Below are 12,160 nucleotides of genomic sequence, written 5' to 3'. Positions count from 1 at the left end.
AATAAGTGGTAATCTGATTACCACATTCACTGTAATACCCTTAGGTATGTTCTAGGGCCAATTACGTCTTTTGACACTGTTTAGAGATATTTCCAATTGTATGTGTGTGTTTATATATATATATATATATATATATATATATATATATATAAACACACACACACACACACACATATATATAATAATATATTGAAAAAGTATGTAGATATATATGTTTGAAGAGAAAAGTCAATAAAGGAAAACCTTCACCTTTTGCTTTTTCCATCATTCTCTCGTCTCTTCCAGAAGAAGACAGTCTTCTTCCTTTCTTTGCTGCATTTTTTAAGAACAGTGAGTGATTTTGGGAGGGCTTTGGAAGATAAATACGGAAGGAAAATAAGAGGAAGCACTTTGGGAGCTTTGGTAACCAAAATATCTCTTTCTTTTTCCTTTACCTATGTATATATATATTGGATGCATGTTATATAAATATGTTAGTATGTTTTGGTGTTGATTTAAGGTGATTTTGGTGATAAAGGAAGCAAAACAAAGAGAAGAGAGCCAACTTGCAAAGATTGACTTGAAACAAGGTAAGGGGGTATCAACATTGATATATTGCATGTTTTAGGTTGTTGGTTCCTTGGATCTATGTTATAAATGATGATTTTGAAGTTGAGAAATGTTGTTTTGCTATTTGGGATGTCTATGTGTGTGATTTTGTTTATGACAGAAAGTTGCATAATATTTACAGTTTTGCCACTGAATTCGTCCCACGTTTTGACTGTCTTATCTAATGAATTATGAGTTATATTATATCTTTTTGGAAATCTCTTTGAATCCTCTTTCCATTGATATATAGCTTGTATGAATTATAGATCATTTGGACTATTAAATATTGTATGAACCAAAAGGACTGCTTTACTAAATAAACAGAGGAGAGTTTTTGCCATTGATTTCATCTCACGTTTTGACTACCTTAGCTAACGAATTATGAGTGCTATTATAGCGTTTTGGAAAGCTCTTTGAATTCTGTTTTCGATGATCTATAACTTGTATAAATTGGGGATCATTTGGACTGTTAAATATTGTATGAACCACAAGGGCTGCTTTACCAAATAAACCGAGGAGTTAGTTTTTGCCACTGATTTCATTTCACATTTTGACTGCCTTATCTAATGAATTATGAGTGTTATTATAGCTTGTTGGAAAGCTCTTTGAATTCTCTTTCCAATGACATATAGCTTGTATGAAGTAGACATCGTTTGGACTGTGAAATTGTATGAAACAGAAGGCTGCCCTGTCAAATGAACAGGGCTGTGAACAATATTTCACAGTTTTGGCAAGGAAAAGAAAGAAAGGAAAGGAAAGGAAAGGAAAGGAAAGGAAAGGAAAGAAAGGACAGAAAAAAAGAAGAAGAAAAGAAAGAAAAACAAGAAAAGGAATTCGGGGCTTAAGATTCAGGGGTCGTCCCAAGAATATGGTCTAGTGAATTATGAATAGATTTAGTTGGAAGCAAGATTAGTAAGATATAAGACACGCATGCATGCTATGAACTATGAGGGGGCACTTTACACTACACCGTCCGCAGTAGGGCACATCCGCAGTAGGACACGTCCGCAGTAGGACATGTCCGCAGTAGGACACGTCCGTAGTAGGACATAGACCCCTAGTAGGTTCTGCTCGTAGTAGAGCTCAATTCAGATTCAGAAATGGTATAGTGAAGTGTCAAATTCCTATAGTTAGCTTCCAGAAAATATCAAATAGACACTAGATGGGACAAAGTATGACCCAAATAGTAAAGAATGAATTAGATTATCCCCTCGATTTCTTATAAGGCTTGTGAGTGAGGTTGAGTCCCGAGAGTTAGTTAGAACAGGAAATGAGATAATTTACTTAATTTTTTCCCCTTACTGAGTGTTTTTATCACTCACTTCCTTTTCTTTCATGATTGCAGGTACAAGTGATCGAGGTAGCTGCGAGGCAGGGTCAGATCAGCGTAGGTAGATCCAGCTGGAGCAGATTATCTCTGGTTTATATTACATGCATACAGTCGCATGTTCTTGCTGCTTTTGGATCTTTTTGGGATGATTGTAAAGTTGTATATGATTACTCCATGTTTTCAAATGCTTTCAGATGAGTTTTTCATATAAGTATATACATCTTTTGTTCGCTTCCAAATTTTCAGTTTTCTTATAATACTTTCTAAATACTTTCAGTGATGCGTTCATTTTAAAATATTTTTAAAAGAAAAAATGGACGCTTCGGATATTAATTTGTAGCATTTCTCCTTCGGTGGATAGTACTTCTAGGGAAGGATGTTACATTCACCTTAGGTATTTAGATATAAAAATAAATATATTATTTATTAATTTTTTAAGATAAAAATAAATTTATTTTTAATTAATATGATAAATAATATAAAAAATATTTAAAAATAATTATATTCAAAAATATTTAAATAAAATAATTTACTAGTAATCTTTTATTACCTTTAACTAAACACAATAATTATTTATACTTATCAAATTTTATCAAACATAGTAATCATTTATACCCAGTAATCTTCTAAGTAATCTATTTTTAAGTTACTCTTTTTATTTTGGTAATAAAACATTACCTAAACCAAACGTTCTTTTACTGTATTTGTTGACATTCCTATCTAAGTAGGGCCAATACCTTATAATTAAGGTACACTTCAGAAAACTATGCCCATGATGTGACAAGATACTAAATTGAACAAAATGTATTTCATGTCCTCATAAGAGAGGATCGAGAATGCTTCAGGGCTCCATGCCTATCTTTTAGAGGAAGATCACAGGCTAATTGGGAAGAAGAGCTTCTCATTGAGAGTGACAACCTACCAGGATCCTATCTTATCTCTTAAGAAGGATTTCTAGAATCCATTTGAGGCTTTTTGACTTAAACCTTCCCATTATTAATATTATTCATTATCTTATTGCTGGATTCCTACTAATGAAGTTGTCAAAAGCTGTAACAAAAATTCCCCTCTCCCCATCAAATCATTCAAGTTTGATGCAAAGAGATATTCAACTTATTGTATAGTGATGGCCCAAATTTTGTAAAGAGATATTCAAGTTTAAAAATTATGAATTTATGACGTGAATTTTTCAATTAGATATGTGGTGGTATAGGAATAGCTCCACAATAGGACTAGACGAATAGTCCAATCCTTGTCCTAGATAAATCGACCCAAAAACAAAACAAATCACAAAAGTAATTTTAATCTAAGACATTCGTAAGGAATTTAAGCTTATGAATACTAATTAATAAGAAGTAAACAAAAGGGGGAAATCTTTAAAAAGAAGAAAATAAAAAGGAAAATCAGGAAGAAATTTTGATATTGAAAAATCTTGAGGTGGAGGAAGGAGGGGAGGGGTGGGGAAGAAATTTTTTCGATCTTCCTTGTCGTTCTAGCTTATTTAGGAGAATTTCCACTCTGTACCAATTGGGGAGAGACAAAAACCTAATTTTATGGTCTTACAACCATCTTTAGATGGTAGTTCATAGATTAACTGTTAAAGTTAATTTCATAACCCACTGTCAAACTCATATGAAGTTTGGGGTTCGTCTCTCCAATAAAAATTACATGAATTAACAGGTAAACTTCTCATTATACTCAAGTAAATACAACAAATTAACATTATAGTATCGACTTGTAGTATACATGTTAAATATTTGTCATTTAGGTTTTATATATATAGAGATTGCATTAAAATGTATGTAGTGTGTGAGTTGAGAGGACCCTATACTATGAATAGAGAGAACAAAATAATTTCTTCTTCATTTTGTAATCTTCTTAATTCATAATATAAATTTATCTGTTCTTTGTCCGTAATTTTTTTGCTATTACATTTTTCACATAAATATACTTATGTTATTATAGTGATTATATGTCTACTCTCCTATGTATCTTTCTTTTGGGTTTCTTAGCAAGAATGTAACCCTTTTGTCCTTTCTTCTCTTCTCAAAATTTTTTAATCAATTCTATCAATGTCACTGAGTTCTGGGGTTCGGATTATCACCGTCAACAGTCTCTGGGTTGATTCAGTGCTTTGACTCAAGTTGACTTCATGATCACTACCTTCAAGACCATGGCCAGTTTAATATATATAAATGTATGTGCAAAACTCAGAAACCTTGCATCTAAACAAAGATTCTGAATGATATTCTGAAGAAATTTAATAATGTTCATATTGAAAAGGATAAGCAGCCTCTCAGGTTTTATTAGCAGCATGAGCAAATTCAACAAAAATCAAAACAGGAAAAAATTTTCCAGGGGCTGCAAACGCAGAAGATTCAATTCACTGGTTGATTTCAGCGGTTCCAGGAAGGTAAACTGGGCCCAGGCCTTCACGATCTATGCCAGCAACCAGCGCAAATTCCCTCACAACATGAGCCGTTTCCTCTATCCAACTCACTCCAAGCACCACAAACTGCACCACACTACCCATCTTTATCTTTTTATTTGTTTCGCCTTGCAAGAAAAATGGATCCTGTTCAGCAGCAGGAAAATACAAGTAGCCAGGCATCTTCATAAATGGAAGAAACCCATATCTCACAGGCCCCGTCTGCAAAAACACCCCTTCTTGAAATATGTAATGAACGAATCCCTGCAAAACATCACCCACTTCAGGCTTGAAGCTGCGACATTGAACCGTTACAGTGAAGGACGTACAGCCTGATTCATCCAAAACTTGGCCTTTGTCAATGTTCTTCAAGCTATTTACTGCAAGAAAGACACCATGCTCATTGCTGGCCTTTTCTTGAGACAAGATCTCCAGCACCTGTGTTAAGAGATACCTCCCGGAAACCAGTAGTTTTCCATCTGAGCTTCTTACAGGGCGTGCTATCAGAGTCCTGTGCAATTCTACTTCATAAATCATCTCTGCGATCTGCAACACACCCACCGGAATAATTACGTCTTTGTTATGCAATTGTGATTAAAGAGACCTAAATGTAATGGAAGAATCAATTATTATACAGAATGAACCGGAAAAGCAACCCAGCTGGAAAGCATGAATCTAGATCACACCCTAATTTGAAGATCACACTCTAATTGGAAGGGAGAGATTTTAATCGAGAGTGACCTCCTACCAGGACCCCATCTTATCGCTGAAGAAGGATTTCTAGAATCCATTTAAGGCTTTTTGACTAAAACTTCCCCATTATTAGTATTTTTCATTTTCTTATGGCTGGATTCCTACTAATGAGGCACTCAAAAGCTGTAACAAAATTCCCATTTCTGCATCAAACCATTCAACTTTGATGAGAAGAACCGGATTCTATTAAGAAAATTATTGTATAGCGGTAACCCAAATTCCGGAAATGGATATTTGAGCTTAAAAATTACTATTCGTCATGTGAATTTTTTCAAGGAGATATATAATGGTACAGGGATAGCAATAGGTCAGGATATAGCCGAATACCCAATGGCCCAATCCCAATCCTTGTGGGATTCTGGTGTCAGCCACGTCTCTGTGGAGTGACTTTTTCCCATCCCTGCCTCCAGTTCTTTAAGAGCAATATCACGCGTAAATATTTTTGTATATTATTATTGAATGTTATTTTATTATTAATTTAAAATAATTTAAATTACATTATAATATATTATTTATATTTGTTTGTACACTTTTATTGATTCTTTGAAATCATTTGTAAGGTAGATCTTTGATAAAATTGATTTATATTTGCTTGGGGTTTCAGGTTGGTTTTTTTTTTCTTTTGGGTGGGTGGAGCTGGAGCCGAAGATGAAATTGGTGTTGAGGAATGCTGCAGCTTCCTCTGGTTTTGATCTTCTTCTCTGATTCCAAATAAAGGAGTTGAAAAAGATGCAGATATATTACCAGAAAACCTTTACTTTTTCTTGTTTTTTATTCTTCTTAAAGCGCTAGAGTCGGGATTGCTTTGGGTGGGTCTAAGATAAAGAAAAAGTGAGTATTGCTATCTGAATAGAGCCAGAAACAAGACAAATCGCAGAAGCATTTTCCATCCAAGACACTCACCCGGAATTCTAGCTTTTGAGTGCTGATTAACAAGAAGTAAACAGAAAGGAAAATATCTGGATGGAAAAGATGAGATCAAGAGAAAAGATGCAGAGAGAGAAAGAAAGAGAAAAAAAGGGAAATCAAGTTTTTCTCATCAGTTTCAGTATTTTGAACACCAAAATTTGAACTAAGGTTGTTCTCTGATTTGGTGTCATGCTGATAAACATTTTTCTCTTTCTCTCACTCATTTTCTTATCTTCTTTCTGACTTCCAATAAGCTCACCTTCATCACAAGGAGAATAAGGGGAGAAAGAGGACGTGCGAATGGGAGAAGGAGAAAATAAAAAGGTAAAACACGAAAGAAAATTTGATATTGTATAAATCTCGGGGCTAAAGAGGGAGGTGCAGGGTCGGGATATTTTTGTCCCCGTCCTCGAACCCATTGCTTTTGGGGAATTCCTTTTCTTGTTGGACACGGGTGTAGGAAGGACCTAGTTCTTAATAAGGATGACAATTCAACCTTCTAAATTTGCTTTTTGGTCTCTTTAATAGAAATGGAAACAAAGGCAAAGATAGCTAAAATCCATCAAATCAGGGATGAGGTAGAGATATAAATAAATACATCTCTGACATATATCATCTCTTATATATTCTCTAAATTTTTTAAATATTGAATTCTTTTTAAAAATTTTAAATTATTAAAAATATATTTTGACATTTACTAAATATTTTATTATTTTTTTAGTGAGAATGAAAACAGAAAGAGGGGGAAAATTTTTTCTACAAGGAAGGGGAGGGGAAGAGAAAGAGAAAGAGAAAATTTCCCTACAAGAAAGAGATGAGGATGGAGATTAGGGAATTTATTTTCTATCCGATCCTTTGTCATCTCTAGTTTTAAGGTTTTATTGTCATCTATAAGAGTAGTAGAGGAATTAGATAAATAGACCTAATCTCATAATTCATTATTGATCTCGTATATTTTGGGGTTTCGTCTCAACGATAAGAATCAAATAACTCAACATGTAAATTTTTTATTACACTTAAGGAAATATGATGAGTAATAGCAAAAAACTACTGTAAAATAGATCAAGTATACATGGCAAACATCCATTAGGTATGTGTTATATATAAAAGTTGTATTAGACTATACGTAATGTGTGAGAGAGCGACTCTGCCGCAAACAAAGAGAAATAATTTTTTTTTTAATCTTCTTCATTTGTGCATTTTTCTGTTTATCTCTCCCTTGGATTTCATAACAAGGAAGTAACCCTTTCTGACCGACTCAATCTCTGACTAAGTTTTTCCATCTTTCACCTCCCTAGCATGGCGAAATGGTGGGACTTGGGAGGCAGAGGGAGTTGTGAGGTTCGCACTATCACCCTCAAAATCTTTGGTTTGATTCCACGTTTTGACTCAAGCTGACTTCATGATCACTACCTTCGTGGCCATGATCAGTTCACACATGTAAATGTAAATACAAAATCCGAAAACATAATATCTAAACCAAGATTCTGAATAATTATACCTTCAATTCCATCTCACTGGGAAGAAGAAACTTATTTATGTTTATATTGAAAAGTGTAAGCAGCCTCTCATCACTCGGGTTTTATTATCAGCATGAGCAAATTCAACATAAAGCAAAACAGAAAAAGATGTTCTTCAGGCTGCAAAGCAGAAGATTCACTGGTCGAGTTCATCAGTTCCAGGAAGGAAAACTGGTCCAAGCCCTTCACGATCTATGCCAGCAACCAGCGCAAATTCCCTCTCGACATGAGCCGTTTTCTCTATCCAACTCACTCCAACCACCACAAACTGCACCACACTTCCTATCTTTATCTTCTTATTTGTTTCGCCGTTCGAGAAAAACGGCTCCTCTTGAGCAGCAGGAAAATACGAGTATCCTGGCATATTCATAAATGGAAGAAACCCATATCTCACAGGCCCCGTCTGCAAAAACGCCCCTTCTTGAGATATGTAATGAACGAATCCTTGCAAAACATCACCCACTTCAGGCTTAAAAGTGCGACATTGAACTGTTACAGTGAAGGACGTATAGCCTGATTTATCCAAAACTTGGCCTATGTCAATGTTCTTCAAGCTATTTACTGCAAGAAAGACACCGTGCTCATTGCTGGCCTTTTCTTGAAACAAGAACTGCAGCACCTTTGTTAAGAGATACCTCCCGGAAACCAGTAGTTTTCCGTCTGAACTTCTTACAGGACGTGCTATCAGAGTCCTTTGCAGATCTACTTCATAAATCATCTCTGTGATCTACAGCAAACCCACCAGAATAACCAGGTCTTTGTTATGTAATTGTGATTAAAGAGACCTAAATGTAATGGAAGAACCAAATATTACACAGAATGAAGTGGAAAAGCAGCCCAGCTGTGAAGCACGATACTTAGAATTGAGGAAGTGGACCAGAAAAAGGAACCTTGAGTGACAAAAGTCGTCTGATTCTAGTAAGTGTTTAATCAAAAGTAAGGCAGAGCTCCTTTCTCAATGGCTGATGTTAATTTTCTTATAAATGGCCAGGAAAGTCTTTCCATGTAACTGACAATAGTATAGATTATCAACAAATCAGAAAGACAAATAAAAGGATAGATCATTCAATCGGTCCTTCTCAAAAGCATCACGGGTGTGCATAAAATGGTCTAATCCTAAGAATCAAATTGAACTATTTAAAGTTCACGGTCTGATTTGGTTTGATTTAAATTATAATTTAAATAATTTTCAAATAGAATCAAATAGTAAATCTATTTTGGATATATAATTATATACACACTTATATATTTCCAAACCAAACACTCCCTTAAAAGAATTTAAAATGTGTAGCTCCGACCCACTCTTATCTTGCATCTTGCAAGCCATAGTAACCCAATACCTTATTGGTGGCGGCGTTTTTGGGTTTAGTGTTTGATTTTGTTGATGAATGACGATTGTTTATGTGGGATTATGTTTAAGCATAGAAATAGTGAATTTTGCAAATTTAATGGTCTTGAGTTTTGCTTGTTGTAGATTAAAGTGGTAGCTTGTTTTGTTTTAGGGTTGTTTTATTGAAAAACAACCCTAAACAAAAACAAGTTTAATTTGGGAATGTGCAATTGGGAGGATGTGGTTCTTATTGTTTTAGGATGGTCCTTAAGGAAGAAGAGCCCATAGAGTACGTGTTCTTGTTAAATACATTAACCCAATTCTTTAGGGCATTTGATTAAAAGAGATTAAAAATTACTCTGGTAATTTATTTTTTATTATTTATATTATTTTATTTGATTTGTAAATAATAAAATATTTCAGTAATATTCTATTATCAATAGTAATGTGATAGATAATCTAAGAGATATTCTAATTATCACATCTGTCTTAGATATTAAAAGATTATTAAAATAATATTAATTTTATTATAACTATATCCTTATTTTTTAATTTTTTTAAGTAAAAATAATCTCGTTTTTAATTAATGTAATAAATAACATAAAAAATATTTTTGAATAATTATACCTAAGGATATTTAAATAAAATAATATACTAATATTTTTTTTATTAACTCTAATCAAACACAATAATTATTTTATATCTACCTATTTTTATCAAATTTTATCAAATATAATAATAAGTTATACGTAATAATTATTAAAGAAATCTATCTTTAAGATAATTTTCTAATTTTGGTAATAAAAGATTTTTAAAACTAAACTCCTCCTTATAGAATTAGAAATCATTATTTGTGGTGAAAGTGAAGTTAATATTTGCTTGAATGTGGGACTGAAACAATATTTATATTGATGCATAAACAATAGCAAAACTGCAAAGGTCTCCCTTAACAAAACAACTTGTTTTCATCACTGTTAATCATTACTATGTAAAATTTTTGCTTACCCCCTAAACCCTGTGATATAATCCTTAATTTCTTGGTAATTGTATAACCTCTTAAAACTAAGGGCAAAGGACATATTCCCACCCACAGTGTATTCTTTTTCTAGGTTTTTACCTTTTATTTTTCAAAAACTTATATATCAACTCATGGACTGTTATAACCAAATTCATTAGGTTTAAAATTTTATATTATTTTACCCCCCTTAAACCTAAAAACTAGTAATTTTTCTCCAATTCAAGTTTTCAAAAATAACATTTTTTCGAGTTTTTATTTTTTTAGAAACATTTTTTTGGGTGAATGATCGACTTCTTTGGTGATCTCTAGGTGATGTCTCTTTCTTTTTGCTGTGTCTTCCTTTTGATGCTATTTCTTTATAATGTTGTGCGACATCATCGTCAGAGAATAAAGACGAACTATCTTTGTTCCCTGACGATGATGTGATATAGCACTGAGAAGAAACAATGCCGAAAGGAGGATATGTCAAAGAGAAAGAGACATTGTTTAAAGATCGTCAAAAAAAATATCTCTGAAAAATGGAAACCTTAGGGGGGAAAATGTAATTTTTGAAAACTTGAGCTAGAGAAAAATTGTTAGTTTTTAAAGTTTGGGGGTGAAATAATATAAACTTTTAGTTTTTTTTTAATATTACCAGTTAAATAACGATTTTACTCTTAAAACTGTCAGACTTAACAATCCATAAATTGATATATAAGTTTTTAAAAGATAAAAGATGAGAACTTGAGAAAAGAATAAACTTTAGGTGGGAGTCAGTCCTTTAGCCGAAAACTACTTATTTTATTAAGAACCCTTAAGCAGAGCTTTGATCAATGAATAATATTATGTGAATATATTTTTGAGTATTTAATTACTTATACAAATAATGTGTTATTATATAATTAAATATTAAACTGAATATTAAAAAAAATGAGTGCATGTAGTTTTTTGAATAATTATTTATGGACAATGGGTATTATAATCTGAATATAATAGAAAATGTTTTTAAAACTAAATTGGTGATCGAACTAGTTATTTTACTTATTTGTGGTTTGATTGATTCAATTAGATAATTAACCGGTTCAATCTATTGTTAAATTATTATGTATTTATTAAATAGTATAAAATATTTATCATATTTTTTAAATATGAAACATGTAAAATATAATTTTAAATATATTGATTAAACAATTAATATTATATTACATAAATAAAAAAATCAAATTATAAATTTTATTATTAATTTAATTAAAATCTTATAAATGACAACCATTTTAAAGGGATATTAATTAAAATAGGCAAAAAATTTTCCGCTTATACCTTTTTAGGCAAACATACAGTAGTTTTACTTTTATAAGAAAATTTTTTTATAACTCCAAAAATACCCTTCCAGCCCTGTAGCTGTAGGCGCTGGAAGGAAGGTGTAGTGCGCGCGGTGCGTGTGGAGTGCGCGCAGTGCGCGCGGTGAGTGCGGAATGCGTGCAGTGCGCGCGGTGCGTACAGAGTGCGCACCCTCGTACTCTGTTTATATATATATATATATATATAAACAGAGTGCGGGGGTGCGCGCACCATTTCTTATATATATATATATATATATATATATATATATATATATATATATATATATATATATTATATAATATAATATAATATTTAAAAAATATAATAAATAAATATATATTAAATATTATAATATTTAATATAATATATAAAAATAATAATAATAATTTTTAAATATATATAATAATATAATATATATTTAAAAATTATTATTATTATTATTATTTATCTATATTATATTTAATATTTATTTATTTATTATATTTTTTAAATATTATATTATATTATTTTATATATATATATATATATATATATATATATATATATATATATATATAAAAGAAAGTGTGCATGCAGTTGTTTATATATATTATATGAGGGTGTGCGCACTCTGTACGCACTACACACTGGGCACGTACCGTGCGCACCGCACGCACCGCGCGCACTGTACGCACCGCGCACACCGCACGCACTGCGTACGCACCGCTCGCACTGTACGCACTGCACGCACCGCACGCACTGCGTACGCACCGCGCTCACCGCACGCACTGCGTACGCACCGCGCGCACTGCGTACGCACCGCGCGCACCGCACGCACTGCGTACGCACCGCGCGCACTGCGTACGCACCGCGCGCACCGCACGCACTGCGTACGCACCGCGCGCACTGCGTACGCACCGTGCGCGCAGCACGCACTGCGTACGCACCGCGTGCACCACACCTTCCTTCCAACGCCTACAGC

At 33.1% G+C, this 12,160-nt stretch overlaps 2 protein-coding genes across 4 annotated transcripts; both read right to left on the bottom strand.

Annotated features, from left to right (window-relative positions):
* Nucleotides 1-4,193: 4,193 nt before the first annotated feature.
* LOC123211026 (DNA-directed RNA polymerase V subunit 7-like) lies at nt 4,194-6,376 on the bottom strand. 3 transcript variants are annotated; one of them, XM_044629530.1, is made up of 2 exons: nt 6,268-6,376; nt 4,194-4,892 (listed from the first exon to the last, which is right to left on the bottom strand). In XM_044629530.1, exons 1-2 carry the CDS (start codon nt 6,271-6,273, stop codon nt 4,302-4,304), a joined length of 597 nt encoding a protein of 198 aa, XP_044485465.1. In that variant the 5' UTR covers nt 6,274-6,376; the 3' UTR covers nt 4,194-4,301. The 3 variants fall into 3 exon arrangements, with proteins under 3 accessions (XP_044485465.1, XP_044485467.1, XP_044485464.1); XM_044629532.1 differs by lacking the exon at nt 6,268-6,376 and adding an exon at nt 6,003-6,243; XM_044629529.1 differs by lacking the exon at nt 6,268-6,376 and adding an exon at nt 4,982-5,554.
* A 1,107-nt stretch (nt 6,377-7,483) lies between these two features.
* LOC123212221 (DNA-directed RNA polymerase V subunit 7-like) lies at nt 7,484-8,471 on the bottom strand. The gene has a single exon (XM_044631301.1). The coding sequence runs from the start codon at nt 8,244-8,246 to the stop codon at nt 7,665-7,667; it is 582 nt and encodes a 193-aa protein (XP_044487236.1). The 5' UTR covers nt 8,247-8,471; the 3' UTR covers nt 7,484-7,664.
* Between the last annotated feature and the right edge of the window lie 3,689 nt (nt 8,472-12,160).

The sequence above is a fragment of the Mangifera indica genome, chromosome 3 (assembly GCF_011075055.1).
Source record: "Mangifera indica cultivar Alphonso chromosome 3, CATAS_Mindica_2.1, whole genome shotgun sequence".
NCBI classification, from domain to species: Eukaryota; Viridiplantae; Streptophyta; class Magnoliopsida; order Sapindales; family Anacardiaceae; genus Mangifera; species Mangifera indica.
Note: the sequence above shows the minus strand (reverse complement) of the source record. Positions and strands in the feature narration are given on the sequence as shown.

What these genes read in the sequence shown, in the direction of transcription:
- LOC123211026 (XM_044629529.1), bottom strand. Translation starts at nt 5,017, where the DNA reads ATGCTTTCCAGCTGGGTTGCTTTTCCGGTTCATTCT. An exon ending in TTGCTTTTCCGGTTCATTCT is followed by an intron (nt 4,893 to 4,981) that starts GTATAATAATTG and finishes GGTGTGTTGCAG; the next exon opens with ATCGCAGAGATGATTTATGA.
- LOC123212221 (XM_044631301.1), bottom strand. Translation starts at nt 8,246, where the DNA reads ATGATTTATGAAGTAGATCTGCAAAGGACTCTGATAGCACGTCCTGTA.